A 15,784-nucleotide genomic window follows, 5' to 3' on the forward strand; every position below is an offset into this window, starting at 1 on the left:
AGATCATACGATACGAATCAGCAGCTTTTATTTACTTAACTTGCAGCACTGTAAAGTTTGGCATTACTAAGTAATAACCGTGTTTCTTTTACAGGTTTCCCAATAGCTGTATCTTACCCACATTTTTACCAGGGAGATCCATCGTTGATCAGTGAGGTTAAGGGTTCCAGTCCTGACCCTGAGAAGCATGAAACATATTTTTACATTGAACCGGTAAGTTAAGGTTATAATTTGCACTTATTTGTGTAGCCCAACTAAATGATAATGGCTTTGAGAGCTTTACATTTTTGATCATCCATGTACTTTTTACATAATTTTTATGGTTTTATTTATTTCCATTTTATTTCCGAACCATAAAGGGCGCCAGCTGAGTTGTACTTGAAAAAATGAATATGCTTATCATATTAGTCACTCACTGTCAACACATTAACTATACAATCAGCAATTTGAAAATTATTTTCTAATATTCTCATCAGATATGCATTATATATATTTTTTTATTGGAGTTATATTTTGTGCAGTTTTTTTTTCCACAAACATCTAGTTTGTCCATCTAGTTTTGGATATTATTTTAAACAAACAAGTTTTTAGTGTCAAACAAACATTTTTTTTTAGGACAAATTTTGTTAACTAACTTATGTGGCGAGAACGGTGTAGGAAATTAATTTTACTGTCCCTCGATTTTGGTATTGCAGCAAGATAATTGTTTCGCCATACGTGAAAAAATAACTTGTTGGACTAAAAAAAAATTTCTTTGTCTCGATGTAACTTGGATGGGGGAAAAAAAATGTAAAATTAATTTCCGTGCGTAGGATGTGTTTTTATTGCATGCTTTTTTTTATATGTATGTTGCTGGGGATGTGAAGGTTGTGCGTGGCCTTGGCAGGCGGAAAGGCAATGTACCCATCCATCAGGCGTGTGTTTTTGCGCGGGTTCCAGAGGTCGGGAATCCCAGTGGACCTGGCCGTGAGGTTCCAAATCAACATGGCGCTCGACGACGTGTCTCCGATCGCCCGTGTCGGCCGGTTCAAGAACATGGTGTTGCCGATGCTGTGGACTGAAATAGTACGTGATGTTCTTTTGTTGAAAATATAATTTCATGAGAAAAAAAAATCCTTCTTATAGTAATACACATAGCAAAAACATTTCATTTAATGGTTTAATATTAAATACACTCCTTAAAAGTTTATTTCATAGCTTGGACAAAATTGTATGTACAAATCGTCACATCTTATGACTAACCATTAACACTGGCTGAATTATGTGGTTATTTTTAGATTGGTATCTTGTGCAGTTTGAATTTGACATTCTATGACTGTTCAGCATTTTGTTCGTTCAAACCAAGCTTCCCTGGCGAAATCCACGAGCAGACCATAGAATCATGATGGGTGTAGACAGAATCTTGCCGTCTGCCCAAAGAAGTCTTATATTAAGCTTATGTAAATAAATGCCACGTTTGTTCACAAATAGTACCTACTCAACAGACACGCTTTTGTATTGAAATATTTATATTTAAAGTTGTGATTCCGCTAAGAAAAAATTGCTATGACATTGTATAACCTCAACTGCTCACCAGCTTCATCTATCATGGCATATTCTTTTTTATAGTTCTAATAATTTTTTGACGTGATAACGTCTTATAAATCTATGAACGCCGGCTGTACGCACTAAAATGCATGACTCGTTGTCACATTCCGCCTGAGCCGAGCGTGCAAGAACCGGCCAACCACCGTGCGAGAAAATCTTCTATAATATCAAACAGTTTAAGGCGGGCTTTTTAAAAGCAGCAATTTAATTTTTTTTATTTATTTGTCCAGTTTCGTAATTTCAAATTAACAATTTATTGACATTGATTTGATTTCAGTTTATTTCTATAACTAATTGTTCGTGATTATATTTAAACAAATTATTTAAATTAAATTTGCAAAAACTGTAAAAAATATTTGAAAACTAAAATGTATGCAATTTTTCATCAATGTTTTCTTATGACGTTATCACGTAAAATCATCGTCCGTAAACCGACTTTACAATCTCTCCCCCCCCCCCCCTTTTTATTTTTTTTCTGCTCTGCCTGCATGCACAGTCTATTTCCATCATTAGTCTAGGGAATGCACAAGTAGAAATATCTGTCCGGTTCCAACACACAGTGGCCAGGGGTCAATTTATCGCAGAATTTGAGGTCACCACCATTCGTGTCTGTTTTCATTGTTACGTGAAATATCAGACTTCCAACGGAAAACACGAGCAGACCATGCCCACCTTCTTCGTATTATGACAAACAGACGAAGATCTAGTCCAGTGTAACTTATCACGCCCAGAACACAGCCTACAACATATATATTATATTTAACTTATAGCTGCACACACAAGGGGCATAATAAAACAGCCCATTACCATTTTTCGTCTTACCTAACTTGTGATTAGCAAATCTAGATGATACCTACGGCACCGCTAAGAAAATGGAGAACTAGGAAGAAACCCATAATATTAATTTACTAGAAATTGTCATTAATTATTTCTTCGTGTTAAAATCACTACATATTTTTCGAAATGGAAATGGATATTTACTTGTGGCGGAGTGTACATATCATCTGCTACGGAATTTACTGATTGAGATGTAGGCCTATATGTACGAGTTAATGTGAAATAAGGGGGAAAATCAATGTACTTTTAATGTGAGCAGTGATCTAGAGTTGTGTTTGAATATTAATTAAAATTTTAGGATTAATATAAAGAAACTTTGAAACAAAACTTTATTGTATGTGAGGATGAAATATTGTTAGGTAAGGTCTTAAATGTGTTTGTAGTATACACTGATAACAAGATAAACAGTAACAAAATGATGAATAAAGGAATTAGGGCTTAACTTCTCGTTGACATTGACGTCTTTAGAGACCAAGATGGCTGTTTCCATGAGAATGGAACTTTGGCGGAGGAAATGGGTGGGGAAAACGGGAGTTCCTCCGAGAAATTCCACTGACTCTTGGCAACGTCAACCACATTTCACACACGCAAAAAAAAAAAATTGGGCTTGACCCTACCGGGACCGAAGAAAAAAAATAGTATGTCTAAGAGATGTGTCCAAACTTGGGTGGGAAAACCAAATTGTTCGTGAATTTCAATACGTATTGCTGGCAATATCTCCCAATGTTTTTTTACGCAGGACTTACTACGTCATCTGTTTAAAATGTGGCTCGTAACGGTCGTGTGTTCAGGAAAGCTGTGAAATTGTATGTTTATTTTTTTATTCAATTATCTCCGAACGGTCAATTTCGTGCCATTAAGATCCCTTGTCTATCCGGCCCGCCCCAAACTGCCTTGAGCTGGCCGTGTCTACGACAGTCTTCACACGCGACCTTGGCACAAACCTGTCTGCCTGGCGGCGGCTCCTTTGTGCAGTTTTCTTTCTCGAACATTCCGTGACGCAGCTGCGCTCCCGTCCAGCGCCGAGGCCTCATTGCAGGATCGCTGTCACGCGTCTGTCACTGTCATCTTCGCAGCCACCACAGGATTGGCCACACGATTTTTCTTTCTCGAACATTCCGTGACGCAGTTGCGCTCCCGTCCAGCGCCGAGGCCTCATTGCAGGATCGCTGTCACGCGTCTGTCACTGTCAGCTTCGCAGCCACCACAGGATTGGCCACACGATTTTTCTTTCTCGAACATTCCGTGACGCAGCTGCGCTCCCGTCCAGCGCCGAGGCCTCGCAGGATCGCTGTCACGCGTCTGTCACTGTCATCTTCGTAGCCACCACAGGATTGGCCACACGATTTTTCTTTCTCGAACATTCCGTGACGCAGCTGCACTCCCGTCCAGCGCCGAGGCCTCATTGCAGGATCGCTGTCACGCGTCTGTCGCTGTCATCTTCGCAGCCACCACAGGATTGGCCACACGATTTTTCTTTCTCGAACATTCCGTGACGCAGCTGCGCTCCCGTCCAGCGCCGAGGCCTCGTTGCAGGATCGCTGTCACGTGACTGTCACTGTCATCTTCGCAGCCACCACAGGATTGGCCACACGAGTTTTCTTTCTCGAACATTTCGTGACGCAGCTGCGCTCCCGTCCAGCGCCGAGGCCTCATTGCAGGATCGCTGTCACGCGTCTGTCACTGTCATCTTCGCAGCCACCACAGGAATGGCCACACGAGTTTTCTTTCTCGAACATTCCGTGACGCAGCTGCGCTCCCGTCCAGCGCCGAGGCCTCATTGCAGCATCGCTGTCACGCGTGTCACTGTCATCTTCGTAGCCACCACATGATTGGCCACACGAGTTTTCTTTCTCGAATATTTCGTGACGCAGCTGCGCTCCCGTCCAGCGCCGAGGCCTCATTGCAGCATCGCTGTCACGCGTGTCACTGTCATCTTCGTAGCCACCACATGATTAGCCACGCGAGTTTTCTTTCTCGAACATTCCGTGACGCAGCTGCGCTCCTGTCCAGCGCCGAGGCCTCATTGCAGCATCGCTGTCACGCGTGTCACTGTCATCTTCGTAGCCACCACATGATTGGCCACGCGAATTTTCTTTCTCGAACATTCCGTGACGCAGCTGCGCTCCCGTCCAGCGCCGAGGCCTCATTGCAGCATCGCTGTCACGCGTGTCACTGTCATCTTCGTAGCCACCACATGATTGGCCACGCGAGTTTTCTTTCTCGAACATTCCGTGACGCAGCTGCGCTCCTGTCCAGCGCCGAGGCCTCATTGCAGCATCGCTGTCACGCGTGTCACTGTCATCTTCGTAGCCACCACATGATTGGCCACGCGAGTTTTCTTTCTCGAACATTCCGTGACGCAGCTGCGCTCCTGTCCAGCACCGAGGCCTCATTGCAGCATCGCTGTCACGCGTGTCACTGTCATCTTCGTAGACACCACATGATTGGCCACGCGAGTTTTCTTTCTCGAACATTCCGTGACGCAGCTGCGCTCCTGTCCAGCGCCAAGGCCTCATTGCAGGATCGCTGTCACGCGTCTGTCACTGTCATCTTCGTAGCCACCACAGGATTGGCCACACGATTTTTTTTCTCGAACATTCCGTGACGCAGCTGCGCTCCCGTCCAGCGACGAGGCCTCATTGCAGGATCGCTGTCACGCGTCTGTCACTGTCATCTTCGTAGCCACCACAGGATTGGCCACACGATTTTTTTTCTCGAACATTCCGTGACGCAGCTGCGCTCCCGTCCAGCGCCGAGGCCTCATTGCAGGATCGCTGTCACGCGACTGTCACTGTCATCTTCGTAGCCACCACATGATTGGCCACACGAGTTTCCATGCACCACACGTAGCTGTGTACTCGAACTCCTTCTCTGTGACTGCTGCGCGTGCCTGGATCGAATTACCAGTCACCCACGTTTAAACATATAGGTACATTCAGGTACTTGCTGAACTACGATGATCAGGTTAGCAATGTGTTGTTGTGGATGAATTATTATAAGAAAATGTATTATTATTTTAAAAATTGCTTATGTCTTGGTTAGTTTTATAGTTTAATATTTCTGTCATAAAATATTTTAAAACTGTTTAAACTATAGAAACACCTATAGAACTATAAAATCAACCTTTAATATCTTATACTTTAAATAAATCGTGTTTATTTTGTGTGCTATTTTTTTCTTATTTTGTATTTGTTAGTGATATTGTTAATTAAGTTTTTATTTTATTCTATTTGTGAGTACTTTTCGATTTTGTTAGCTATGGTTTTAATTAAGCTTATTGTGCATGTGCTTACTTATTAAAGATGTGTGTGGTCGAGTGTAAGACAAGACGGCACATTTTATCTTCGCCACTTAAAATAAGACAGTAAAATAAATAGAACATTTTTTTAGTTGGAATGGAATTAGCTGTTACCGTAGTTCGTTTTAAACTTTTTTTTTTTTTTAGGAATAAATATGTGTAAAATGAAAGATTTCAGAATGATGTCTAAGTACGCAGGGGTGCCCACAAGGGGGGGGTAACGACGCAGACTGCGTCATTAAAATTTCAGGGGGGGGGGGGTTGTTAAAATACGAGAAAAATGTATATATTATTTACATAATTATAGCTTCTAACGTGAAAATACGTTTCTGGTGCTTTGATAATTGAAAGGGATCTTGTAAATCAAATTGGCAACCCCGCACTTTCCTCAACAAAAGCAGTTTGGCATCTGTCGGTTCAGGATGGAAATATTACCTGATATGACCAAAATTATTATTAGAAAATCAGTTTTAATTAATGCAAAATGAGATAAAATATAAAACTAAAAAAGTATAATATTATAAAATAATTGAGTAAATGATTGAGAAAATGGCATAAAAAATTTCGGGGGGGGGGGGGGCCATCATTAGGTTAGGAAGGGGGGTGAGTCATAGTGTTTGGGGGGGGGGGGCACCTCTGAAGTACCTTTGAATATATATACTGTATAGAAGTCGCCAGCCCAGGTTAAAATTTCTAATACGGTTTTGAGGTAGTTGGTTAATTCACCGCCGCAATCGCCACCATCTCTAGGGCATCGACTTGTGGTGGTCCCTAGCGGACAAGTGTCGAACTCTTCAAACACCCCTTCCCCCTCCCGTTGAACGACCTCGAGCTGCAGCGAATGATGGATGAGGGGTGCGGGGAATGACAGCGGGCGACAGAGCTGCGCTCTAACGTGTAAATAACAACTAAGACGATACAGGGCGTTACGACAGCGCACTGCAGCGGTGAAGTTCCCAAGCTGCTCATCATACGCTTCTGAAAAACGTAGAGTAAATCCTATCCACTCGCGACTTCTATACAGTATATATATTCAAAGGAAGTACGAACCTCCGGGTAGCGACTGTTGAGAGCACAAAAAGGACTTGGTTGCCCTGCGCACGACGAGAAGACTGTGCGCCAGTTCAGAGCTGAGCGCCTAGAGGCGACACAGCGCTAGAAGCACCAGCGAGCGTCGTCCCTATCATTCCGCGTCACCAACACAAACAGTGATTGGACCGCAGATCTGTTGGCGCGTCCTGGGAGGCCGTCAGCCGGCAACAGACAAGGAGAATCACTGACCCAAACAGGCGGGCACCCTGTCCGAACCGTGATAAGCGTCTGGCCTTAGTATGGGCCAACGAACATGCCTTCGAGGCGTGATTATGTAAGCATCAGGCGAGTCCACACTGGAGCAGGAAAAAACCTCAACTACTGCCGCCTCTCTTGTGCACATTCTAGCTCTGAGTTACTAACTACAACTCATGGCGTGCGCAGGAGAGAATTATTTTTACTTTGAAGCAAGTTAATTTTTTAAAACTTCCGCGCTGCAGCGATGCGCCTTGTGAAGTCGTTCATGCGCATAAAAAGATAATGTCATACTCGAGAACTTACACCGGTAATAAACATTCTGTTGTGTGTGTTGTTTTATGACTCTTCTTGATTTATTAGAAGAGTAAAGACAGTTAATTATGTATGTAAAATTGTTTCTGGTTTATTTCGTCACATAAGAAGCACGTGCTAAGCTTGTTGTGACGACCTGAGGCTTTATTCTAAGTTTCTCGTACATTCTATCGTAGGTTTTTCGTTATCGAATCCAACGCACTGTTCACTCGCCGATCGGAACAAACAGTTGGACCCAGAAGTGTTTCCATCGCTAGTGCACGAGGGTCCGCTCTCTCTGCAATGTTCGTGTCTAAGGCTGGGTTCACATATTATCTTTGAAAGATTTGTGCAATAAGAGTGCATGACTTGATGTAAGCTTTTGGTCATACGCCATTGCTTAGCACATGTATGTCTGTAGAAGAAAACTACAAAAAAACACAAATGACAAAAAACACAAATTAAGCAAAAAATTGCTGTTGTCGGGATTTAACGCCACACAATACTCCACAACAGGAATATGGTCAACAAACAAAGAAAGAACAAGAAAAATGGACTAACAGAACGAAAAAAAAAACCACAAATGATGACAGCACAAAAATACCGAACCCAAAAAATTCAGCACAACAATTGAAACAAGACAAAAACACAGCAAAACGAAAAGACGAAACAAACACAATAGTTCCAAAGTTTTGGAAAACAAAGAAAGAACAAGAAAAATGGACTAACAGAACGAAAAAAAAAAACCACAAATGATGACATCACAAAAATACCGAATCCAAAAAATTCAGCACAACAATTGAAACAAGACAAAAACACAGCAAAATGAAAAGACGAAACAAACACAATAGTTTTCCAAAACTTTGGAACTATTGTGTTTGTTTCGTATTTTCGTTTTGCTGTGTTTTTGTCTTGTTTCAATTGTTGTGCTGAATTTTTTGGGTTCGGTATTTTTGTGCTGTCATCATTTGTGGGGGTTTTTTCGTTCTGTTAGTCCATTTTTCTTTGTCTTTATTTGTTTGTTGACCATATTCCTGTTGTGGAGTATTGTGTGGCGTTAAATCCTGACAACAGCAATTTTTTGCTTAATTTGTGTTTTTTTTGTAGTTTTCTTCTACAGACATACATGTGCTAAGCAATGGCGTATGTCCAAAAGCTTACATCAAGTCGCTGGGTACACAGTTTAAACTCCTGAACAATTGTGCATAGCAGACCATGCAAACTACCTGTTAGAAATTGGTTCACAATTTAATACTTACATGTTAATTTTATACCTGTAAAGTTTCGCTATGAAAATAACCTCTGCTGCTAGTGTTAGTAAATAAATATGTCAGGTACGATTTTCCCACGACATATGACAAGCTGCCTGTAAACACTCTTCTTTCACTCATAAATTGTATTATGTTATTATAAAATATTAGTAAAACCTTGTAATGATCATAAAAAACCTTTTTTTCGTGTTTAATCCATATAGGTACATGTATAACGAGTCAAAACATAATAGTAATCCTACTTAAAGGAAGAATTCCCTAAGGAAATTTATATCGGGATAATTTCCTACCGCCAAATGATAAACAAATATAAACCGTTCCCAGCTCCCGGCGAAATGGCAGCCTGCTCTGCCCCCACAGGCTGTTGCGTCATGCGTCCGCAGCAGAAACACAATATTCATATTTATTTATTTATTTATTTATCAATTTGTTACATGCCTACCAACGGAATAAGGCCATGGGTGGTAGGCACGATAAACATAAAAAAATACATAGACAAAACAAATACATGAAACAAAATGAATAACATTGAGGACAATACTATAATAACACATACACAAGACAACACAGCAAGCAACTAACAGATAAACAAGAACAAGTTTCATAATTCTATAACAACAGAAATGATAATCCAGAACCTGATTATAAAAAAAAATTAAATATGGTATCATCATTAACCTTAAACATATTCAATTTAAATTAAGATAAGAAAAATTGTTTTATATTTAAATTATTTTTTGATAGAGAGACATAGCAACCATGTTTATTAAAATTTGATATAATTCTGTATAATATATCATTTGATTTGCCTAAGAAGCATAATAAAGGTGTCTGTCGACTGTTATAGGTGGGTACTTTAATCCCAGTATTATCTAGAATATAATTGCATTTTGTTTTATTAGTATAACAGTTATAGATAAAAAGGGCATCTAATAGCTCTCTTCTTAGAGCTAACGATCTGACAGAGGATAGACTATTAGAATTGTTGGTAATGTTGGTCTTTTGATTAATGATATTGATTAATTTATTTTGTAATTAATCTAGTTTGTCACTATCTGTTTTTGTGATATTGTTCCAGACCACGGAGGAATACTCAATCTTGGATCTTACTAAAGCTAAATATAAATTAACAATAGAATCTAAATTAGTGGCATTGAAAGTAATATATTTAATCAACGCTAACAATCTATTACATTGCGATCTAAGAGATTCAATATGGTTATGAAAGTACAATTTATTATCAAGTAAGACACCTAAATCTCTAACACAAACTGACTTAAAGATAACATGATTACCAAGTTTATAATCAGAAGCAATGATATGATGTTTTCTGGATAAGGTTATAGAAGTAGTTTTCTCATAATTAAGGTCCACAAGATTTCTTTTACACCAATCGAAAACTGATGAGATGTCATTTTGAAGAAGTTTACAGTCTAGATGAAGAGAAATTTTTCTTTAAATCTTAAGATCATCAGCAAAAAGTAGACAATTAGAGAATTGTAATACTTTGGTAATGTCGTCTATAAAAATGTTAAAAAGAAGAGGGAATAATGTTCCACCCTGGGGTACACCAGAACTAACTATATGTAGATTAGATTTGATATTATTAATTGAAACATAAAAGATTCTATCTAATAAATAGCTATTGAACCACTTTAGATATTTATCGCTTAATCCTATATTTGATAATTTTGTTAGTAAAATACAGTGGTTAACCGTGTCAAAAGCCTTGGCTAAGTCAAAGTAACATGCGTCAACCTGACCCCGCGTTATTAATTCTGAATAAATTGGTTTAACAAAACTAATTAAATTAGTAGTAGTAGATTTCCCCTTTCTGAACCCATGTTGACAGTCGGAGAGTCTATTTTTAAGATTGAATTCAAGATCCTTACATATAATTTTGTCAAATACTTTAGCAAATCCATTTAAAAGTGGTCGGTCTGTAGTTTGCAACATTAAGTTTACTCTTTTTCTTATGTACAGGTATTACCTTTGCAATTTTCCATTTTTTGGGGTAAATTCCGCTATTTATACTAATATTGAAAATAAAGTTAAGTATAGGGGCCAGAATAACAGCACATCATTTTATAATAAAATTTGGAATACCATCAGGCCCAGTTGACATAGTGGATTTCAATGATTTAATTCCCCAAAGTACAAGGCTCTCAGATATGGTATTCATAGGAATAGAGCACTTACTGTTTTCAGAAATTGAGTAGTTTAAATTATTTGTAGGAGTTACATAAATACTAGAAAAATGATGTGCAAAACTGTTAGCAATAAGTACTGGGTCATTGGTAACGTTATCATTGATTTTAAGAGATAATTTCTGTCTGTATCCTTCTTTCATAATTTTTACATAATTTTTGGATTTTTTTTAACTTTATTGTTAAGATTTTGTAGCCAAAAATTTTTGTCCCGAGAAATGAGTCTTTTGGCCTCTCTACGATATTGAGAAAATAAATCATAGTAATAGGGGTTCATATTTCTTTTATATAACTTATGGAAATGTTTTTTTTTTGGATTTTAATGTTTCTATAAGTTGTTTGGAATACCAATGCGGGTAACTGGATATTTTATTTATTTTATTCGGGATGTATTTCTTGATGTAGTTAATCAAAGTAGTAGTGAGAAAATAAACCATTAGATTAACATCATCAGATTTGTACAGTGTAGACCAGTCATGTTCTTTAATGGCCATAAATAGACTTAAATAATCACCTTTTTTGTAGTCCAGATAAGAAGACGTAGTATTAACATCCCTTGTTAATATATCCATTTTGATATTAATTATGATAGCAGGATGATAAATATATTCCGTAACAAGAGGATTTAATGATTTGCTGACCAGACAATATTGTAAATTAGAGAAACAATTGTTGTGAATCGGTAGTTAAAAAAACATGACGGTCAAATCTTGTGCGCACGATCTACTGTTACTGTTATTTTTACAATTGTGAATCCAGCCTAACAATTCCCCGCCACTCTTCAGTCTTCCCCTTCCGGGAGGTACAACCAAACAACATGGCCACACTGAACAGCCGTTAAATCTTCATAATTTATCGCCACATCGAAGCTATTTATGTCAACTCTACGATTCCAAAACGGACAGATACTGTAAAAATGTGGAACGTTTTTTATTTCTTCTTGTAGGTACAGTGTCGTGTGTGAACTGAATTTCGTGCCTTCGTTTAACACGAAACAAGGTAAATTTAGAATGAAATTTCCCGCTGTATGCCGATCAATTATTATATGTATCTACACGTGAGCATTTGTGTTGGAAGAAGCAGGGGCTACGGACTGTCTTACGAAAAATCCCGCGAAGTTAACGAAACAAACATTTTGCCAAATTAAATGGAGCACACATTCTAAATTATAATAACTCGAGCTCCGAAGTTACACGAACACACTATCCAAATAATCTGGATGTGCGCAAAAGGTTTAGTGGCTCTTAGGCGGCGCTCCAAATGGTTTGGCACTTTGTAATTTGTATTTTGTAAGCTTTAAACAGGGGCATTTCGTTTGTCACTTATTTTCGTTAAGCTACTGGTTTTCAGAAACGAGTTTCACAAAAATGTAATAAAATAACTGCTTATAAAAAAAGACTTTACTTCCTTTGTAAATTGCTGATTTTTTTTTTCAGACACTGTGGTCAAAATTGTAAGTGTAATAGAAATATTACATGCCTTTAACCATTATTTATTAAATAGCTTGTATGACGACAATAAACGTTTATATATCATAATAATTTTATTTATTTGTGAATTTGTCTCTCGTACGAACTAAAACTAACAGCGATGACTGCAGTGCTGGATTCACAATAGCACGACAGGTGCGACAGAATTTTAAACCAATAAGAAGTTTTGTCGCAAATACGATAATATTTAGTCCATTAACGAATGCGAGAAACTAAGTTCAGTAGGTATAAAGAAGTTAAAATTTCAATACTGGATGGTTTGTAAATAGTTTCAACCAAAACCCATTTACAAATTAATTCTTCTGAATTTATTTTTTGACATCCTGCGAATCGTTATATTCACATTACCGCAGTTATTTTTTCTGTCGCGTCGCAACTGTTCTGTCGCACCCGTCACGTTATTGTGAATCCAGCAAACTTCGAAGTTAAAAGTTAACAAATTGCAAAACGAAAATAAAAAAATCACATCACTGATTAAATATCGGGTCAATTGATCATAATCTTAATATGAATACATATAGCGGGCAAGCGACGCAGTAGAAATGTTTTGACTCCATTATATAACTGTTTTGTCCATATAGCTGTCAAAGAATATGTTGAAGTGGAAGACAGTTGTTGCGAAGTTAAGGTTATAAAATCTCTCGTCTCTTTTGTACGACCAAGTTTCAATATAGTTAGGGTTTGATTATTTACTAAGTAAAAGTAAATTTAAATGTGCTCTCTTTAAATTTTTAATTTGCATTTAAAATTGTAAACAAAAATTTGTATTAGTTCGTATACTGTTAATAAACAAACCAGCATTACTTTGTATACATCAGCTGAAATGACAGCTCTGTTGGCAAATTGTAGGCCCATTATGGCCTTGTGCGCTCTATCGGTTCATCTTCATCAGATAGTCCATGAATGTGACAGTAAAAACCAGTAAAATGTTTTCTGCAAGTAGCAACATAAAAGATTAATTTTTAAATAAATGTTAACATAAACTGCTCAAAAACTGACCATGACCAATGACGTAGAGACCGGAAAAATTCGCGGGTTCAATGACCCCTTTAGGATAGACTCCAATACCCTTTACACAATCAGGCAAATGCCAACTATTCATTGGCTGCTGACTTGTGAGTCATCACGACTGGATGGCCTGTGATTGGACACTTCTATGAGTGAGGGTCTCTAATTGGCCCTCAGTCCTTCAGATTAACAATGGACCAATCGCAGAAGCAGCACTAAGGCATAATTATTTGAATTTTAGCATAGCACGTAATGAACCCGCGAATTTGTCAGGTCTCTATAATGAGTGTAATATGACAAATGAATAGTTTCTTAATTATTTGTAAATTAGCATTTGTTGTTTGAATTATAGATTAAAAGTAAAACTATTTTATTATTAGACAAAAGGGGGAAATTAGAACTCAGCCAGCGTTCGTAATTTCCACCGTTGCACACGACGTCGCCGCATAAAACCTGCCTTCTCTTCACTTACGCAATTTGTTTATCCTGGATGTGTTGCAGGGCATGAGGGAGCTGCCCGGGTGGATGAACAACAAGTTCATCCTGTACCTGAACGTGGCGCCGGTGGTCCAAGACGTGTTGGTGTACCTGTCCTTCTGCGCGGGCGCAGTTTTCCTGTTCGTGAGCGTGGCACGCGTGATGCGCAGCTGCTGGCGCGCCGGCGGCTTCGACTTCTTCAGAGAGGAGGAGTTCAACAGGAAGCACGCCAACTACATGGTGGCCAGCGACAACAAGAACAGTATTAAGGGCCGGGAGATGGATGTGTTCTACGACAGCCTGGTGCCGTGCGCCTCCGACGACGAGAGGGTCAACTTGTTCAACGGCGCCGACAAAATGGCGGCGGAATTAAAGTCGGACGATTCTGAGAAATGCGTGCTGAACGAAATAATTGTGTAGCATTCCGTATTCACTAGTTCACAAATTTGGAATAGCGATAGGATTTTGCAAGTTTCACGTTGTTAAGTTCCTTTGGAGTGAGAAAGTGTTACTTCTACAACATTGTGGCGTATAACATATGTAACAAGTACAATTTAGGGATAATACGTCGATAATTAAGTGGCATTTAATCTGTTGCCAATTTTATACATTTGCATGCATTGTTGTGTCGTTTATGTAGACATTTACCTGATCCAGAGGAAATATTTCTGTGGTTAAAAATTTTTAACATGGCAACTAACAAGATTAGTTAGTCAAAATCCATAACAGCATATAATCTGATTCAGTTTGTAAAGTACAATGAATAAATAAGGTATGCACATCATCTTCTTCAAATCTAGTTTTATATGATCCCGTTTTAGAGGATTACTTTACTGACGAAGGCACAAGATGCACTATTTGTTTGACTAGCCTATATAGGGCTTTATACTTGCACACAGCTCTTGTGAATATTAATTTATTACAACTGCAACTTGTCGCATTGGTAAAAAATATAATTTTACCAATGGATTATTTTTTAGTCACTTAATGCATCATGATTTCTTCAAATATTGTGTGTAAAATTTTGATTCATACATTGATTGCTTTGTCAAAGTAGCATCATCTTTATTTAAATTTTCAATAAATCAGGCATGGATATTTTTATTTTCAAGGAAGTTTAATACGAGCACAAAATGAGTCTTATGTAGAATTCGAAAAAATTTTTGCATCAATACTTAACTAAAGTAAGTGACAAATAAGGCTTTGCAATAAGTAAATATATTACTGAGGTAAGACCAGATTTTAGATTAGTGTTTACATTTCTACCACAACATTTATTGTACTGTGTGATAAAAGATTGAGTGCTGCAATTAACTGAAGTTTGCCTAAATTTGTTAAATGAACTCGTTAAAAGACCTGCAATAGATTTTAAATGTTCTGCATGGCTACACATCTACTGCTTTGATAAAATTAAAACTGATTTTTACATCAGCTATCTCCTTATGAATTATTTATGTCTATGAAGTAATTGAACAGTACAGTAGAGCATCCTGTATCCGTAATTCTACTTACCGGAATTTCTACTATCCGGATGTTTTCCGAGAGTTAAAAAAAATTTACAAAATTTAAAAAAAGGTATATATTTTTAAATGAATTATAATATATATTATTCCCGCGGAAGTAAATACCGATTGTTTGCGCAGTTCACGCCCCGTCTAGTCAGTCAGGGTGCACTTGATTTTATAAACACTCAGCGAGTTATGATGGAAGCCAAGGCTTCCGGTCTCGCGACTGCAGTGCACGGGCGTCGAGCGCATATCAGGAATTGGCGGCAGCGGCCCCGCCTACACGTGAGCGCGCCGTGATAACGCGTTGTAGGGGAGGGGGAGTGGTGTATTGTGTGCGTTCAATGTCAGTCTTGCTTGTGGTGCGCGATCGCTAGTATGTACGTTCCTGCAGACACGTGATGTTTTCAAAACATAAACTTCCTGGTGATGAGGAAAAGAGTAGTAAACGAAGGAAAAAAGTTCTTACCATTAAAGAAAAGGTTGAGATTCTCAAGAAACTAGATGCTGGGACTTCTGT

General features: G+C 38.4%; 1 protein-coding gene across 3 annotated transcripts in view; it reads left to right on the forward strand.

The window, feature by feature from the left end:
• The window catches only part of LOC134529791 (scavenger receptor class B member 1-like), a 259,546-nt gene extending 245,003 nt beyond the window's left edge, over positions 1–14,543 (forward strand). For all 3 annotated transcript variants that reach the window (XM_063364240.1, XM_063364239.1, XM_063364238.1), the window contains 3 exons: positions 95–213; positions 940–1,065; positions 13,784–14,543. In XM_063364240.1, coding sequence (XP_063220310.1) covers positions 95–213; positions 940–1,065; positions 13,784–14,179 — 641 coding nt within the window. In that variant the 3' untranslated portion in view covers positions 14,180–14,543. The remainder of the gene's footprint in view (positions 1–94; positions 214–939; positions 1,066–13,783) is intronic.
• Positions 14,544–15,784: the final 1,241 nt, after the last annotated feature.

This window comes from Bacillus rossius, chromosome 2, assembly GCF_032445375.1.
Source record: "Bacillus rossius redtenbacheri isolate Brsri chromosome 2, Brsri_v3, whole genome shotgun sequence".
Classification (NCBI taxonomy): Eukaryota; Metazoa; Arthropoda; class Insecta; order Phasmatodea; family Bacillidae; genus Bacillus; species Bacillus rossius.